General features: G+C 41.1%; 2 protein-coding genes across 5 annotated transcripts in view; one reads left to right on the forward strand and one right to left on the reverse strand.

The window, feature by feature from the left end:
* The window catches only part of CPNE4 (copine 4), a 736,278-nt gene that overhangs the window by 219,436 nt on the left and 497,256 nt on the right, over positions 1 to 19,586 (reverse strand). The gene's annotated exons all lie outside the window — the stretch shown is intronic.
* THSD1 (thrombospondin type 1 domain containing 1) overlaps positions 1 to 19,586 on the forward strand; it is a 29,931-nt gene that overhangs the window by 1,460 nt on the left and 8,885 nt on the right. Inside the window, exons 2-4 of one of the 3 annotated variants that reach the window (XM_010371285.2) lie at positions 2,678 to 2,829; positions 7,241 to 8,206; positions 19,057 to 19,215. In XM_010371285.2, the coding sequence (XP_010369587.2) occupies positions 2,772 to 2,829; positions 7,241 to 8,206; positions 19,057 to 19,215 (1,183 nt within the window). In that variant the 5' untranslated portion in view covers positions 2,678 to 2,771. The remainder of the gene's footprint in view (positions 1 to 2,677; positions 2,830 to 7,240; positions 8,207 to 19,056; positions 19,216 to 19,586) is intronic. The other 2 variants (XM_010371284.2, XM_010371286.2) reach the window with 2 other exon arrangements.

Raw genomic sequence — 19,586 nt, forward strand, 5'->3', positions numbered from 1 at the left:
GTTCTGGGATTACAGGCTTGAGCCACCGCGCCCGGCCCATTTTCTTTTTCTGCAGCTATGAAGGGAGATTTAAAAGCGTTTGTCCTAGCTGGTTTCAGCAAAAACATGGGGTCTGAGGTTGGGTGATGCTGCTAGCCGTTGAGAATATTCACAACTTTTCCCCACCTTCTCAGCTGATACATTTAGAATTTGTCTATGAAGTTTACATACAAGAATGCTATGTAGAAGTATTTTCAAATGTGTATAAAATGTACCTAAGTTCTTAATTTCCTAGAACAATTCTCAAGCCAAACATTATAAGAAGTCATTCGGGTATTGGGAACAACATGTTGAAAGAAAATAAGCAAGCAAGGTAGAAAGAAATTAAAGAGCCATATTATGACTAATGTTATGATCATATTCCATATTATGATTGACAAGTAGGCTGGTCTGTTTTACAAGTCTTTTTCCATTCAGCTCTAAATATAGATTATCTCACCATTCTATGTTTTAGGGATCATTTTCATAAGAAAGAAAATGTGTTATCACAAAATCAGTTATGATTTGGGGCTTCAAAAATAAAAAGGTTATTGTGGTGGAAGCAAACAAATCTGAGAGAAGCCAGTTCAACTTTTGGGAGCTTGCTTCTCCTTAGTTTGGTTACCAGGTCTCAGTGACTTAAAAGAAGCATTGTAATTGTCTTTAAGTGCTCACACTTGCCCAAGTGATATGATGCGTTCTGCAAGGATCTTACTGGCTGACTTTGGCCAGGTTTCCCAGTCCATGTTCAAGGAAAGAATTGGGTCAAATCTGTGGCTAATTCCACCCAAAACAATTTTCTTCTTCTTTCCTTTTCTTTTTGTTTTGGGGGGTAGGGGTGGTGGGGAAAAGGAGGCAGCCCTAATCGTCTGCATAGTTACACTTCAAATCTCTGCTTCCCTTTCAGGAAGTACAGTATTTCCTTTGTTCAGCCCACTGTTACTGAAAGAAAGCTAATAGGACACACAAGTTTCCCTTCCATTGAATTTTGGCTTATTTCAATCAGTCTTTTTAATTCCACTAATTTGTGCTCTTATCTGAAGAGATGTAACATGTATTTGGAATATAATATACTTGCTTCTTAAAAGGATTAACTATGGGCTGGGTGTGGTGGCTCAAGCCTGTAATCCCAGCACTTTGGGAGGCCATGGTGGGCAGATCATGAGGTCAGACATTTGAGACCAGCCTGGCCAACGTGGTGAAACCCTGTTTCTACTAAAAATACAAAAATTAGCCAAGAGTGTGGTGCACACCTATAATCCCAGCTTCTCAGGAGGCTGAGGTGGGACAGTCACTTGAACCTGGGAGGCAGAGGTTGCAGTGAGCCAAGATTGTGCCACTGTACTCCAGGCTGGGTGACAGAGCAAGACTCTGTCTAAAAAAAAAAAAAAAGAAACAAAAGATTAACTGTGAATAATGGGGGGACCATCAACATTAAGAAAATATATATTTGGTTGTATTTAATATTAATACATAGTTTGTTAGACTCTAGTATGAAAGAACTGTCTTAAATGCCCAGTATCTTATTCTACAGTTGAATAGTCTATATAAAAATAAGTGCCTTTTCCAGCCAGGCGCGGTGGCTCACGCCTGTAATCCCAGCACTTTGGGAGGCCGAGGCGGGCGGATCACGAGGTCAGGAAATCGAGACCATCCTGGCTAACATGATGAAACTTCATCTCTACTGAAAATACAAAAAATTAGCTGGACATGGTGGTGGGCGCCTGTAGTCCCAGCTGCCCGGGAGGCTGAGGCAGGAGGATGGCATGAACCCCGGAAGTGGAGCTTGCAGTGAGCCGAGATCTCGCCACTGCACTCCAGCCTGGGCAACAGAGTGAGACTCCATCTCTAAATAAATAAATAAATTAAATTAAATAAGTGCCTCTTCCAACAAATTGCTGTGAACCACAGGCCAGCAAGGTCTTCCCTGCCCTCTTAGGTAGACTGGGAAGATTGCTGTGTGAACCACCGATCTCGTGATGCATACCAGCAGCAACAAGTATTTCAGGACTGATGAAGATGATTGTTATTTATCTGTTTTCTACTTAAGCTGCCCTAAACAAGGGAAGTCAGGGCCACATGAAGTTCACATTTAATTGTAGTATTCTGGGGTATCTTTTTTTAAAAAAGCTTTGATCGCTTGGATGTAGCTCCTAGAAATCGATAAATGAAGCAATCCTGGTAACACACCAATTGTGCAAGGAAGTGTTAGCCCATTTATGGACGCCAGGCAGGGAGCATTTGAGTATATATAGCACAATGCTAAATTAAAGTTTAGCAGAAATTTAGTAAATTTATCAGTATAAAATGCCAAGCAGATAAATAATGTGAAAATGTATCCAAATTGGTTATTAACTTCGATAAAATTAAGCAAATAACGATAACCTCTCCACTTAAGGATGTGCTGTAAAGAGAAGAGACTTTGGTGTTGTGCAAAGATAATCTTAGTGGGTGTTGGGCATACCTGCATATTCTTGACCTGTGAGTTATAATGGAATGAAAGGCGCTTGTATAATTATAAGTCATTGCCCCAGGGAAAATTAATGTCCTCTCTAGTTTCCTTTCAATATCACTTAGGAAGTTTGAGTTTTAGAATGGTTTTGTCATTTCATGATTACTATTTTATCAATCACATTGAATGGAGCCATCATTTTTTGAGGTTCTAATTTCAGGTGTTTTTGAGGAAAAAAATCACAATCTGTACGTGAGAAAGGACATGAGGAGACTAAAGACCTGGGATTTTGCCGATCAGAATGAAACCAATGTTGAAAGACTTTTCAAATCTATTGTTGGTGGTGCTCTGTGACTATGGTGAGTATTGTGAGTATACTTAATGCTGTTGGTAGGAATAAAACATAAATATGACATTTGTAAATGCATTGATGTTGATGACTCTTCATGAAGGAGGCAGGGTAGGGTCTACAGTGCAGTGCTTTCTAAACCGTGACCCTTGCAACCCTGGGTTCTCTCGTGCTTCAGTGATTCTGCATGATTGATTCATATTTCACTTTATATTTTTAACTCTTTAAAAAAATAATAAAAAAACCAACTCTCTCAAATTTTAAAAAATTGGAGGCAAGCATGTTACCTTGAGTTCTCTTTGATTTCCCTGTAATTCAGTGTGATAAATCACTGCATACACACAATCAATGATGTTGTATATATTAGGGTTCTACATAAGATTTCACTTGACAGAGTTTTGGTGCTAACGTGTATTTGGAACCAATCTGAATTTCAATCCTTGAAAGTTGCGTGCTCTTAGAAAAGTTTCTTCATCTCTTTCAATCTCAGCAATAATATTGACTTCACAGGGTTGTTATGATAATATCAAGAATGCAAAACACCCTGAATGAGCAGATAGTAGGTACTTAAAGTCTGTTCTCTTCATTCGTTTCAACTAAAAATTGAGTTCATTTCTCAGAGAGCTTTATACAACTACTGAACCAATAGAATCAACAATATGATGTAATCTTCACTACTTTTCTTTTGATGATTTCCAAATATTTTATAGACATCTAGGCAGTTGATGGTATGGGAGTGGAAGTTGTTTTTGAATTTGGTGAAGAAATTTTGATCCAAGATATAGAGGACACTGACTTGTGTAATGTGAATGGCACAGTTGATTAAATGGACCAGAGCACTGCTGTTCATTTCATTCAGTAGACTTCCTTTCTCAGTCTTTTCTTTTTTAAGAAGTTTATTTATACAAGGAGACACTGGATTTAAGGAAAGCCAATGTGGGATTCATTTATTTTAAAGTAATTTGGCCAGGCACAGTGGCTCATGCCTGTAATCCCAACACTTTGGGAGGCCGAGGTGGGTGGATCACGACGTCAGGAGATCGAGACCATCCTGGCTAACACAGTGAAACCCTACTTCTACTAAAAATACAAAAAAAATTAGCCAGACGTGGTGGTGGGTGCCTGTAGTCCCAGCTACCTGGAAGGCTGAGGCAGGGAATGGCATGAACCCGGGAGGCGGAGCTTGCAGTGAGCCGAGATCGCGCCACTGCTCTCTAGTCTGGGCGACAGAGTGAGACTCTGTCTCAAAAACAAAACAATCAAACAAAAAAGAAAAATAATGTATCCCTTCTTTAAAAACAGATTACTCTGGCTGGATGCGGTGGCTCACACCTGTAATCCCAGCCCTTTGGGAGGCCGAGGCGGGGGGGCAGATCACGAGGTCAAGAGATTGAGACCATCCTGGCCAACATGGTGAAACTCCGTTTCTACTAAAAATACAAAAATTAGCTGGGCGTGGTGGCACGCACTTACAATCTCAGCTACTTGGGAGGCTGAGGTAGGAGAATCGCTTGAACCTGGGAGGTGGAGGTTGTGGTGAGCTGAGATCGTGCCACTGCACTCCTCCAGCCTGGGCAACAAGAGCAAAAGTCTGTCTCAAAAAAAACCACAAAACACAAAAACAAAAAAAAAACACAGATTACTCTACATGTGACAGCCTTCTACAAAAAAGTATGTGTTCTCGGTTTCATAATGATAAATAAAGCATTGAAATTCTCCATTTAAACAAATTATACAAGGGTGTTTGTTGTTAAGAGCAAAATTTCTTACTGGAATATGAAAATAAAAGTTGAATGAGCATAAAAAAGAGCATATAAGTTGAGTGCACAAGCCACCGATAAAATAAAAAAGTAGGTATTGTCGTAGATCTGTTTTACTCCCCTTTATCTCTACTTAATACTGATCAAAATATACCATTACCTGTATACTATAGTCGTCAGGATGTGGTAGAACCAAATTGTAGTGTTTTTTTGTTTGTTTGTTTGTTTTTTTGAGATGGAGTCTCGCTATTGTTGGCCCGGGTTGGAGTGCAGTGGTGCAATCTTGGCTTACTGCACCCTCCGCTTCCCAGGTTCCAGCAATTCTCCTACCTCAGCCTCCTGAGTAGCTGAGATTACAGGCACCCACCACCATGCCCAGCTAATTTTTGTATTTTTAGTAGAGTCAGGGTTTCACCATGTTGGCCAGGCTGGTCTTGAACTCCTGACCTCAGGTGATCCATGTGTCTCGGCCTCCCAAAGTGCTGGGATTACAGGTGTGAGCCACCGCACCCGGCCAAACTGTAGTTTTCTAACAGGAGTTCTAAAGTAGCAAATTCTCCCTCTAGTACATACCTCCTATCTGCTGCTGCTGGAACCCATCAATTGCATCTTTGTTCTCCATTTCCAACGGGGCATGTGTGTCTTTTTCATTGACTGGCTCCCATCAAATCAGAATCTGATTTGCTTCATTGACAATCCCTGTCATACACAATAGACTGCTTTTTTTTTTTTTTTTTTTTTTTTTTTAAAGCCAGTCAAATTTAGTAGTCGGGGATCATATACCAACTTTGGTGACACTACTGTTAATAAGTTCTGATAACCTGCTACCATCGGACCAGCCTGCAACAGACTTTCATTAGTTAACTAAGTGGTGTATGCATGCCTCTTATTCTTAAATGGACCACAGAACCATCCTGCCCCCTTCAGATCCAAATTAGTATGACTTTGTTCTCAGTCTTAAGCACTTCCTTGGGCTGTGGTAAGTGCTGGGGTCTCTTTACCCAGCAGTTCAAGAAAGGTACCAGGTTGGGTCTGAACCAGTATACAAGCTGCACCAGAATCAGCCACCTTCCTCAACTTTGAGTCATCTCTAAACAAAAGGGAATATCCCACAACTTGTTTTTGCTTAATTGGAGAAAAAAAGAACTTTATCCGATTATGGTTTTCAAACAAGTGATAATCAAGCATTCAAGTCATCCAAGTTTCATGTCTTTTATTTCATCTCATCTCGAATGAGAACTAGGTGAAATACTGTGCTAATTAAAAACTCTTCTGTGTGCCAAGATATTCATGTGCTGATTCTAATAATCATTAGATTATTGCTTATATATAAGGGCATTTTGAAGACTGCCAGCCCAAACAAAAAAACACATGGGCCCCTTTTTACATATATATTCATGAGGCATATATAATAAGAAAAAAAATTCATATTTACACAAGTTGTTTTTCAAACCTACAGGGAACTTCAGTCCCTTACATCTAGAACTGTTTCTTACCCTAGCCATGGGTCAGCTGACTGTTGCTTTGCCAAATTCTGCCTCCTTTGATATGTATTTGGATAGGATTCAAAATAGAAACAAGGATTCTTGTGTGTCTGTTCTTTGCACTTTTCACTTAAGCTGCTCTGCTGGGTCTCTTTTTAAAAGATATGATTGATCCTAACAGAATGATACTTGAGAAGTAGTAGTCATCTGTCCTATCTAGGCAAATACAAGTTGCTGTAATGTCATTAAATTGCCAAGGACAAGCCTAGTTATTTCATAAATGTTCACCCTATCCCTTTGGTTATCCATGCAGAATAAAGTGTCAACATTTCTCATCCATCTAAATATGTCTGCCTCATACAACTGAGGACACTGATTCCTTTACTGGTAAAAATTCCCCAGTGCTTGTCTTGAATATCAGAAGATAATAATTTTGAAGTAAATTTAGGGTTTTACATTTAAAATAATCCAGAACAATTTGTATTGTGTCATTTAGATCAAGCTTTCTCTTCACTCTATATCCATTTTCCCCAAATATCTCAACGCCAGAATATGTTTAACAATATAAGCTACTGGGTTTTTAATCCTAAAAATTATTATTCAAGCTGTATAGATTTTCATTGCAGATATATCACATTGTTGAATGTGGTGAATTCAGAGTATTTACCACTAATTATTTTCACATAACTATGAAAGATGAAGAAGGAACAGAATCACTTCAGAATGGAAAGAGCACAATGGCCAGCTTCCAGGATCTGTACTCAGTATCATTTTACATCATCCCTGGCTCAGCTCTAACTTCTCTTGTCTAAAATGCTGTTTTCTGCTGGGTACAGTGGCTCATGTCTATAATTTTAGCAGTTTGGGAGTCTGAGGTGGAAGGATTACTTGAGCCCAGCAGTTTGAGACCAGTCTCTACAAAAAGAAAATTAGCTGGGTGTGGTGGCATGTGCCTGTAGTCCCAGCTACTCATGAGGGCGAGGTGGGACGTCGCTTGAGCCCAAGAGGTTAGGAGTATAGCAAGCAGTGATTGTGCCACTGCATACTAGCCTCAGTGACAGAATGAGACCCTGTCTCAAAGAAAAAAAATTTTTTTTTAATTCTGTTTTCATCAATGTCATCAATAGTTTTTCTCAAATGCACCTTTTAAAAACCAATTCTGACCACTTCATTTCAGTTCTTGGAGAAGCTGAATATCTCCTCTTGAGACAGCCAGGCCATGTAGCACTAAGCAACGACACTGTGTATGTGGATTTCCAGTATTTTGATGGTGCTAATGGGACACTGAGGAATGTATCTGTCCTGCTGTTGGAGGCCAACACCAATCAGACTGTAACTGCTAAGTACCTCCTGACCAACCAGTCCCAGGGAACACTCAAGTTTGAGTGCTTCTATTTCAAGGAGGCTGGTGACTACTGGTTCACAGTGATTCCAGAAGCAACAGACAACAGCACTCCATTCCCCTGGTGGGAGAAAAGTGCCTTTCTGAAGGTGGAATGGCCTGTCTTTCACGTTGACTTGAATAGGAGTGCCAAGGCAGCAGAAGGCACCTTCCAAGTGGGCCTATTTACCAGTCAACCACTGTGCCCGTTTCCTGTGGACAAGCCCAACATTGCAGTGGATGTCATCTTCACCAACAGTGTTCCTGAGGCAACAAGAAATTCAGGACAGCCACTGGAAATAAGAACCAGCAAAAGGACAGAACTTGCTCAAGGTCAGTGGGTTGAGTTTGGCTGTGCACCCGTGGGGCCAGAAGCCTATGTCACCGTGGTGCTGAAGCTGCTTGGGCGAGACTCAGTCATTACCTCCACAGGACCCATTGACCTGGCCCAGAAATTTGGATACAAACTGGTGATGGTGCCAGAACTCACATGTGAGTCCGGGGTAGAGGTAATGGTGCTTCCTCCACCATGCACCTTTGTCCAAGGAGTGGTCACTGTCTTCAAGGAGGCACCCAGATCCCCTGGGAAGAGGATCATTCACTTGGCTGAAAACAGCCTGCCCTTGGGAGAGAGGAGGACAATTTTTAACTGTACTTTGTTTGACATGGGGAAGAATAAGTACTGCTTTGACTTTGGCATTTCAAGCAGAAGCCATTTTTCTGCAAAGGAGAAGGAGTGCATGCTGATTCAGAGAAATATAGGTTTGTATTGAGATTTTTTAACATTTTAAATCAAATCCTTCATGTAATCAAAATTATTTAGAATTTAGGTGAACTTTAGGTGAATTGTACCATCATTTTTATGGTTCATGCCTTACAATGTACCAATTGGCATTATCACCCTCAGCTGAAAAAGTAAGAATACTGGTAAACCTACTTAACGTCTTTTACGTCTCGTTTCCCCATCAGTAAAACAGGGGCAATACAAGTACATACTTCAGAGTCGTGGAGATTGAACGAAATCAACATGTACACTCAGGATAGTGCCTGGCATTTAGGAAGTGCTGAATAAACATTACATTACATTTTTAAAAATCCCATTATTAAATCATATGGTAAGTTCATGGCAGAGATTATTGGAATTCAAAGCCAAATCCCAAATTAGCAACTTCTATCTTCCTCTAGCTGAGCATGTCTCTTCTCTCTTAAGTCATTCATTATAGGAATGTGGCCTTTTTAGTGAGAAATCAAAGCAAGATTTCTAAAAATGTATTGGGATTCTGTATTCTTTGTGTAATGCCCTACCTAATCATGAAGAAATGGGGTTATGACAATTCCATTAATTCCCTGTGCTGCTCTTTGCATTTCTTTCCCTTTTCTTGGGGGAAAGTCTGGTCTTAGCAAGTAGTTTAATTTGGCAGAAATGGTCTCGTTCGCTTTTTATCTTTATCCCTGGTAAGCCCAGTGTCCCCTGACTGCACGAGCCTGACTTTGTAACCCCCAGGGTTCCTTTTTGCAAATTTACCCACTTCCTCTCCTTAAGACCCTTTCCTTTGGCTTTCTCCTCCACCACTGGCCACTTCCCTCCTTGCACTTCTTTTCTATCCAGCGTAGATTCCATGGCTCATCCCTTTAACTACCCTCCTGCCAATATCCTAAACTCCTTAGCCTCTCCTTTCGATCCACCTAGCAGGACACACCCCAGCTCTGCATGTATCCAGCCATCTGCCAGCCACCCACTGCACCCAAGTTGCTAAGGCTGAGTGACAAGGTTACATCATGGTGGCCTGATGCCACTATGGGTGGATCATGCTTTCACCCTTGGCAGGGCCTGCATACTGCTCAGCATGTCACCCAGACCAGGTCTTGCTCCTGTTCTACACAACAGTCGTTTCAGACCTCCTCCACTCCCCTCAGACCTTAACCCCTGCCCACTGATTAACTCTCAGAGTTGATTTGCCAACTACCATACAGAGCAGCTGGAAGCCATTAAGTGAGAACTCCACCCTCCCACCAAAAGATCTGTATACCTGTAGATGTCAGACCCATCCTCCCACCCCATCCTCTCCCCTGCTTTCCTGCCGCCATGGAAGAAGTGTTATTCCTTCCCTCCACTGTGGATCTCAGCCCCTCTGCTCATTTCAGGAACCTTCTGTTAGTCATTATCCCCTCTCTCTCCCATCCTTAACTGTCCTTCCTTTACAGACTCATTCTCATCAGTTTTGAAATGTACTTATTTCTCTTCTCCCGAAACAAACCATCCCGACCCCATGTTCTCCCCAGACATCACCCTCTTTCTTCTTCCTTTTATAGCCCAAAAACTGCTTGAAAAATTTGCCTATCCTTGAGAGTTCTTTTTTTTGCCTCCCATTCACTTTTCAACCTATTGCAAACTGGCTTCCATGCCCCAGTCCTCCCCTGAAATACTCTCACTGAAGCAGCCAGCAAATGAGGTACAGGACTCCAAATCCAGGGACACTTCAGCCAGCGTCTTCATTGACCTTGATTCTGTGACACCATACTCGCCCTGCTCACCTCCCCTCTCCCTGCTTACTTCTTCACAGTCTTCTTGGCCTGCCAGTTCCACTGTCTGTCTCCCTTAAGTGCTGGTTGTCTTTCATTTACTCTTCACACACTTGCCAGGTGATTAGCCTTGATGCTGATGGCTCCAGGTGGACGTCTCTTCCCTGCTCGTCCCCTGCATCCAGGCGCTGCATCCCTCGGATGTCTCCCTGGCACCTCAGAAGCAGCATTTCTGTACTAAGACTCATCATTGTACCCCCTAACCCTGCTTCTCAGTGTAGGATTTCACCAACCATCTTACTGTTCAGACCAGAAGCCAGGAATCTTCCTCTTCTTTACCTCCTATAAATGCTACATTACTGAGTCCTACGGCTTTGTCTCCTGAGTGTCTCAATCTCTCCACTTCTCTTCAGTTCCACTGACACCACTTGGGTTAAATCTCCATTACCTCTAGCCTAGGCTCAGAACAGATTCCTAATCGGTTTCCATCTGTCCACTTCCTTCTCTCACTGCAGCCAAAGGGATTGTTTAAAATTCAGGTCAGCTGAGGCTATTCTCCTTCTTAAAACCTGTTATTTCACTAGGCATGCGGATACAAATCCATAAAACCTTCCATGGTCAGGCTGCCCCCACATCCTCGCAGTCACCATCTCTGCACTGGGGCCCAGGACACCCTCCTCTCTCCTTCCCCTGGTTAACATTAACCCATCCTCCAAGTCTCCACTTGGGTTACTCTTCCATGACCTCAGGTTCAGTTCCTCTGCTGTAAGCTTGGGCAGCATCTTTTCGTTCTTCTTTGATGGCATTTATCACTTCTGCCATTGCTTGTTTAATGTCTTTCTCCCCCTATAAATCCTTTCTGCACAGCAGATGGGGGAAGCTCATTTGGTGGCAAAACCTGACTCACACTGCTATGAAGCTTTTTATGGTCTTTATTTGGCCCACTTAGTATGCCTGGCACATTCAGAGGTGCTCAATGCTTATTAAGTGAAAATTGAACTCAGATTTGGCTAGTCTCAACTGATATTAGGAGAAAAACAATTAGGTTGAACGAATACTCATCTAAGATATATATATATATTTCAAGACAGAGTCTTGCTCTGTTGCCCAGACTGGAGTGCAGTGGCGCAATCTTGGCTCACTGCAAACTCCACCTCCCAGGTTCAAGTGATTCTCTTGCCACAGTCTCCCGAGTAGCTGGGATTACAGATGTGCACCACTACGCCTGGCTAAGTTTTGTATTTTTAGTAGAGATGGGGTTGTGCCATGTTGGCTGTCCTCAGGTGATCCACCTGCCTTGGCCTCCCAAAGTTCTGGGATTACAGGCCTGGCACAATATTCTTGCCTTTTCAAAAGAAAATATTCGTGGGGGAAAAAATCTCACTGAATTTAGCAGAAATGAATCAAGGGAAATCAAGAAATTGGGGCCATTTAATTAAGGTCACATGGGGGCAGGAGGTTCACCTTGGTGGCTTCCATTCCATGTCTAAAGGCTGGAGTTTTTCCCACAGCAGCAGCAGCAGGAAGACGCTGGAAAAGGGCAGAACGGGAGTGGTTCTCTGTGTGTCCAGGTGGAGGGTAGTCAGGGGCTCCCTGTGGGGCTGCCCCATGCAGCAACTGTAAGACATATCAGAACAGCAGGGCTGGGGCAGTAACTGGGAGAGCTAAACACACTGAGAGACCCTGGCTCTTGGTGTGGCAGACCAGCTCTGACTCTGTTGGTCTGATAAATTAAATTTATGCTTGAGACAGGAACCTCAGTGACTTCCTGTGTTTTTAGTGTATAAATTTATGACTGAACTGAGTTCTCCTTTTATTTTCTATCTCTGACCAGTAAAGAGTGTCTTTTTTGCCGAATGGTACCACTTAGGGACTCACCATGACTTGTGTGAGCCACTGACTCACAATGAATTTATTAGTTCCTTTTGAAAATAGAATAACTGTTTGTTTGTTTGTTTGTTTAAGACAGAGTCTCACTCTGTCGCCCAGGCTGTAGTACAGTGGCGCGATCTGGGCTCACTGCAGGCTCCACCCCCCAGGGTTCTAGCAATTCTCCTGCCTCAGCCTCCCAAGTAGATGGGAGTACAGGTATGCACTACCATGCCCGGCTGATTTTTGTATTTTTAGTAGAGATGGGATTTCACTATATTGGCCAGGATGGTCTCGATCTCTGTGTTTTATGTTTGTCTCTTCTTCCAAATATGTCTGAGGATCTTAGGATAATATGTAAATAACAATTGATAGCAAATACATAATGGATTTGGCAAAAATGACTATTTGTAGTCTTTATTCCACTTAATGGGATAAATATTTACATAGTGATTCGCACCAGACACTGTTCTGTTTTATGGATATTAACCCATTTAGTCCTCATAACAAGTTTATAAGTTCAACTCATTACATTGTCAATTTTATAGGTGATGAAATGGAGGCACAGAGAGGTTAAGTAATTTGCCCAAGGTCAATGGTGTTTAAATAGAAGGGTCAGAACACAAATCCAGATAGAATAGCTTGAGAGTTTAATTTGACCACTATTCTGTGACTGCCTTCTATGCAATTGACTGTCAATCCATGTATTAAACAGTACAAAGCTTTTAGATGGAAAAAAAGTTTCTGTGTTTTCCTCCTTAACTTACTGTTTCATCTTGTGCCACCCATCTCTTGGAACACCCATAACCACTTGGGAGCCCAGAGGCCCAAGCATAAGTATGATTTGCCTTGTCTATGCAAAGAAAATCTGAACTGCTTATCCCAGCTGCTACTGCTCTTCCTACTGCTCTTCCTACTGCTTATAGCTACTCTCTTATGTCTATAGAATTTTCTTATAATCATGATTTGTTTAGTTACCTTGGTTTCTTAAACAAAATGCCTTGCAGATGTGAATATTTCAAAGGCTGTATTCCTTCAGATAGTTTTATGGGTAGAAACAAACCTCCCTTTTCACATTGAAGACATATTTTGCTTATTCAAAACCCTCCATAATAGGCTGAAAGGCATTTAGCCTGGACAAACAGGTTTGTCATGTAGTGCGAGCACACGTATGGACATCTAAACAGGACAAACAAAACAGCCTTTCATTCATGAAGTGGGACTATTTGGAGTATTGGTCATTTTGCTCTTCATTTCTGACGTATGAACTACAGTTATCTAATGAGTTCCCATTTTGCCAAGTGTTTTCCTCAAAGTTATTAGCAGAGATCTCAGGGATCAGAAGGAGTTACTTAAGATATTTACAAATATTTGCCTACTTAAATTTGTTCATTGTTTTGAGTGATTTCCTGTGTTTACTGTTTGATTAATTTGATTTAGAAATTGAGATATAAAAGCTTAGCTTAAATGTTCATTTTGTTTTACTGTTTGGTATCCTACATGCTATGATTTTACTTTCAAGGGAAAAGAACACAGGATTTTAAAATGAGATTTTTTTTGACATTAACATTTTTGCTTTTGGCCGGCTGTGGTGGCTCATGCCTATAATTCCAGAACTTTGAGAGGCCAAGGTGGGTAAATCACTTGGTCAGGAGATTGAGGACCATCCTGGCCAACATGGTGAAACCTCATCACTACCAAAAATACAAAAATTAGCCAGGCATGGTGGCACATGCCTGTAGTCCCAGCTACTCAGGAGCCTGAGGCAAGGGAATTGCTTGAACCTAGGAAGCAGAGGTTGCAGTGAGCCAAGATTGCACCACTGCACTCCAGCCTGGGCTACAGAGCAAGACGTCATCTAAAAAAAAAAAAAAAAAAAAAAAATATATATATATATATACACACACACACACACACACACACAATTGTGGCAGGCATGGTGGCACACTCCTATAAATCCCAGCACTCTGGGAGGTCAAGGCAAGTGGATTACTTGAGCTCAGGAGTTTGAGACCAGCCTGGGCAACACAGCAAAAACCCATCTCTACAAAAAATGCAAAAATTAGCCCGGGATAGTGCCATGCACCTGTAGTACCAGCTACTCAGGAGGCTGAGGTAGGAGGATCACCTGAGCCAGTGGAAGTCGAGACTTCAGTAAGCCATGATCGCGCCACTGCACTCCAGCCTTGGCAGCAGTGAGACAGTGTCTCAAAAAAAAAAAAAAAAAAAAAAGAATTATTCTAAGTCCCCATCCAACCCCAAGATCTATCAGATCCTGCCAACACTGGGCACCAAAACACACTCTGCATAAAACACTCTCTTCATTCTTTATGGACAAAAACTTCTAATGCAGCCAAAGGTATACAAAGCACTACAAAACATAAAGAAAACGTGTAGGGCAGATGCATTCTCAGGTGAGCCAAGTGGTCCAATCTTTGGAGTGAGTAATGGAATATGAGTTCCATTATATATATATAATTTTTTAATCAAAAAATACAATTTTTAAATCAAAACTGATTTTTTTTCTGATCCTCACTAGTGGAATTTTTATTTTTAGTTTGACAAATGACTTTATGTACTTAAATAAATTATATAAAGTAAAAGAGTTCAGAAGGAATAACAAAAGATTCTTAGCATGTGTAATTCCACCTTTTGTGGTCTTAAATATGAGCATGGAGAAGGATAAACTACATATTGATTTAATTTTCAATTTAGAATTTACAGTAGTGGGATTTCCAGTAGATTTTCCCAAAATAAATCACAATACTATAACTCAGAGAGACTTTAATAGGAGATTCTCAAAGCTTTTCAAGCAAGGGGGCTTAGTATGGGAACAGCTCTGAAGCTTTGAAGACAAAGCCAGCTCGTTGTTATGCTGTATGAGGAGCTCCAGTGTGATCTTGGAGGCACAGAACCAACATTATGTTCACTTGGACCTCTAGATGGAACATAATTAGCACACCTCAGTTGATGTTGGTCCAGGATACTGGTTTGTAACCCTCCCACTCTTGTGAAAATCCTTTTAATTGCTCTAAAGAACTCATATTCCATTACTCACTCCAGATTGCACCACTTGGCTCACCTGAGAATGCATCTGCCCTACACGTTTTACGTTTTGTAGTGCTTTGTATACCTTTGACTGCATTAGAAGTTTCTGTCCATGAAGGATGAAGAGAGTGTTTTATGCAGAGTGTGTTTTGGTGCCTAGTGTTGGCAGGATCTGATAGAACTTGGGGTTGGATGGGTACTGATAGACAGGGGACTTGGAATAATTCTTTATTTTTTAATTTAATTTAATTTTTTTGAGACACTGTCTCACTCTGCTGCCAAGGCTGGAGTGCAGTGGTGCGATCATGCTTACTGAAGTCTCGACTTCCCCTGGCTCAGGTGATCCTCCTACCTCAGTCTCCCGAATAGCTGGTACTACAGGTGCATGGCACTATCCCGGGCTAATTTTTGCATTTTTTGTAGAGATGGGTTTTTGCTGTGTTGCCCAGGCTGGTCTCAAACTCCTGAGCTCAAGTGATCCACCTGCCTTGGCTTCCCAGAGTGCTGGGATTTACAGGAGTGTGCCACCATGCCTGCCAGAGTAATTATTTATAGGGAAATTACTCATTTATTCTGTCTGGCAGTGATTGCATATCTGCTTGGATGAGAAATTCACATGTATCAGTCAATAATGGCTGGGAGGGTTTTGTGTGTATTTTGAAGCTCCGGTGTTAGGTACATCCTCATTTGGGATTGAGGTTCCTTGCTGAACTGACCCTTTCATCACTATATAATGTTGCTCTTTATCCCTGGTAATATCCCTGGTTCTGCAATCTATTTTGTTTGATATTAATGTAGTTACTCTAGTTTTCTTTTGATTAATGTTCATAAGGCATATCTTCCGTCTTTTTACTTTTAACATATATATGTCTTTATATGTAAAGTGGGCTTTAAAAAAAACATAGTTGGATCATGCTTTTTTATCTAATCTGACAATCTGTGTCTTTTAACTTAGTGTTTAGTTTTATCATTATATGGTTGGATTAAGATCTACTATTTTGCTGGATTTATATTTGTTACATCCATTCTGTTTTTTCCTTTTTTTCTGCCTTACTTTAGGTTAATTGAATATTTTAATGGTTTAACTACACTATTGGTTTATTGTTTATACCTTAAAAATGTATTTAGTGGGCTGGGCGCCATAGTTCACACCTGTAATCCCAGCACTTTGGGAGGCTGAGGCAGGCAGATCACTTGAGATCAGGAGTTCAAGACCAGCCTGGCCAACATGGTGAAACCCTGTCTCTACTAAAAATACAAAAAACTTAGCTGGGTATCGTGATGCACACCTGTAATTCCAGCTACTTGGGAGGCTGAGGCAGGAGAATCACTTGAACCTGGGAGATGGAGGTTGCAGTGAGCTGAGATCACGCCATTGCACACCAGCCTGGGCAACAGAGCAAGACTCTGTCTCAAAAAAAAAAAAAAAATTGTATTTAGTGGTTGTCCTAGAGTTTATAATATATATCTTTACTCTCAGTCTACCTCTAGGTATTATATTGCTTCACATGTAGTATAAGGACTTTTGAACAATACACTCCCAATTCACTCCTCCCATTCTTTGTGTGATCATTGTCATCATTTTACTTTACGTATGCTATTAAACACTTAATATAGCCAGGCACAGTAGCTCATGCCTGTAATCCCAGCACTTTGGGAGGCCGAGGTGGGCAGATCACCTGAGGTTGGAGTTCAAGACCAGCCTGACGAACATGGAGAAACCCTGTTTCTACTGAAAATACCAAAAATTAGCTGGATGTGGTGGTGCATGCCTGTAATTCCAGCTACTCGGGAGGTTGAGGTAGGAGAATTGCTTGAACCCCGGGGGCGGAGGTTGCAGTGAGCCAAGATCGTACCATTACACTTCAGCCTGGGCAACAAGAGTGAAACTGTCTCAAAAACAAAAACAAAAAAACAAACAATACATTGCCACTATTTTGTTTTAGGCTATCAGTGATATTTTAGAGCATTTAAAAGTGAGAAAAATGATTTTTACCTTTATATATACCATTACCAGCACTCTTCATTTCTTTATATAAATGCAGATTTTTGTCTGTTAATATTTTCTTTCTGCCCAAAGGATTTCTTTGAACATTTCTTGTATTGAAGGACTGCTGGTAATACATGATCTCCATTTTTTTTTCTGGAAAAGTCTTTCTCCTTTATTTTTGAAATATATATATATAATATACATATATATATATATTCTTTTACTGGGGTGGTAGTTTTTTCTTTCAATACTTTAGAGATGATATTCTATTATCTTCTGGCTTGGATAATTTTGTCAAGAAGTCAGCTGTAATTCTTATTGTCATTCTTCTCTGGTGGTATATTCTCCTACCCTTCAGCCACAGCCTTCAAACTTTTTGGTTTGGTTTTGGTTTTTAGCAGTTTGGGTACAGTATTGCTTTTTGTATTTATCCTGCTTGGTGTTTTCTGAGCATCTTGGATATGTGGTTTCGGGTCTTTCATTAACTTTGGAGAGTTCTTAGACGTATTTATCGTGTCCTATTCTGTCCTCTCCTGCTGGTATTCCAATTACATATATGGGACTTAGGTCTTCTATTGATTTACTCTTTTTTTCCTCTTTGTGTTTTTTAGTTTGAGACATTTATATTTACCTGTATTCACATTTACTGTTTCTTTCCTTAGCTGTGTGTCAAGTCTATTGATGAGCCTTCTTCATCTGTGTTACCATATTTTAAAATTCTAATATTTCCATTTGACTTTTTAGTTTCCAACAGTCTGATGAAATTTTCCATCTGTTTATGCATCTTGTTCACCTTTTCCACTAAAGTATTTGGCATATTTATCATAACTACTTTAAATTCTCTCTCTGAGAGTTTTAATATCTGGGTCAGATCTGAGTCTGGTTATCTTGATTACTTTGTCTCTTAATAGTTTTATGTTTTTTTTTCCTTGCTTTTTGTGCCTAATAATTTTGAGTTGAAAGTTGGACACCTTGTTTGAAAAACTATAGACATGGAAGTATTTATGCCTGGAAATGGTCATACCTCTGTTTTTGCTAGGCCTTTAGTTTGGTATTGGGTTAGTAAAGAATTGAACTATGGGTTTTTACCATTGTTATGGCTACCCTCAGTGCTTACCACATTTGAAATTCTTCTAGTGTTATTTTGTGTTTAGGGAAGGCATTGCATGACTATAGGGGTTTTCTCCATGCTTCTGTCCCACCCTCAGCTTTAGGTGTGAACCTGCACATCAGAGAGGCTTTCTTCTTTTGCTATGCCTCTTCCCCAGAAGTAGACTGTTGTTACTTGATACTTGGCACATGCTAGCCTGGAGTAGAGGGAGGGCATTGCCTTGTACTAGTTCAGCCTCAGTCTTAGCAAGTGCTGTGTTCCTAAGTTTCAGGAATGGGACCTTCTTGGTGATCCTGCCCCTCCCCAGTAGTAGAAGATCTCTAATAGTGTGGGTCCAGGATAGTTTTGGCTCTTCCCCAAGGGTGAAGGAGTTTCTTTTTCCATTCTCTAGAAGCAGTTGATATCAACTGGTGCACCTAGGATAATCGGGTTTGAGGCCTTTCCCCAAGTGGTTGAAGCTTTTATTCAGTAGAGGAAATGGAGAGAGGACAGGTGAGGCTCTGTGTCTTTTCCACAGTGCTTCCCCTTCCCTCCTTGGGCTTCCACCATGAGGGAGGCTTTGTCTGGTCTTGCACCTGCCCCAGTGCTTCCTGTATTTGATGAGATCCGTGGAGAAGAGTCTGCAAGTGGGTATAAATTCTGCTTGTGTATGTGAGTCATAGGGGTTCTATATTCTGTGCTAGCCCACTAGGCGTTTGGCAGCTCATTACATTTTTAGGTGAACTCTTCTCACCACCTTGTGTGCGGCCTGGTGTCTGCCCCTGGTAAACAAGAGTTGCATCTCATTTTTCCTTGGACGATCCTATCTTTCCTTATATTGCAGGATAGTTAGTTGTCCTGCAACCTCAGCTCTTTTTTGGGTTCTGGAAAGGTTAAGATTTTATAAATTAGACAGCTTTTCTTTGTTTTAAAGTTAGGAGCAACGCTTTTCAGCTTTCTTCATCTCTGGGAACACTTCAACTTACAGACTTTTCAAGACCTGAGATTTGAGTTTTGCTGTTTCATTTGGGTGCAGTTAAATACTGATTCTCAAATGAACTAGCATTAAAAGCATAACTTATATCCTTGCAGAAACTTGGGGACTGTGGCAGCCGTGGAGCCAGTGTAGTGCCACATGTGGGGATGGTGTCAGAGAGCGTCGCCGAGTGTGTCTCACTTCCTTCCCCTCCAGACCTGGCTGCCCTGGAATGTCCTTGGAGACCTCCCTGTGTTCCCTGGAGGAGTGTGCTGGTAGGTATTCTTGCTTCCTTCGGGAGTTTCTCCTCAGAGCCTTCATCAGAAGGAATATTGAATCCAGGCCTGCCTGAGAGTTACCAGTCTGAGATCAGGAGTAGACTCATTAATGCTCTGTGATTGCTGTTGGTTGTACTAACCCTGTATTTGTTAGTGTATCTAAGACTGGGAATAGCTGGGAGAGTAGCTTACCAGTGAGATAATGGGATTTACCACTGTAGAAGATAAGGAAATGATAAGGAAATATTAACTATTCAGACATATTAAATAATTTCTAAAAATGCAAAAAATGGGGAAGGGATCATTTCTTCATAAGATTTTTGGTTTTTTCTCCGTTTCTCTCCACCAAAACTGTGGAAAAACAGTTT

This window comes from Rhinopithecus roxellana, chromosome 1 (assembly GCF_007565055.1).
Source record: "Rhinopithecus roxellana isolate Shanxi Qingling chromosome 1, ASM756505v1, whole genome shotgun sequence".
In the NCBI taxonomy this organism is placed as follows: Eukaryota; Metazoa; Chordata; class Mammalia; order Primates; family Cercopithecidae; genus Rhinopithecus; species Rhinopithecus roxellana.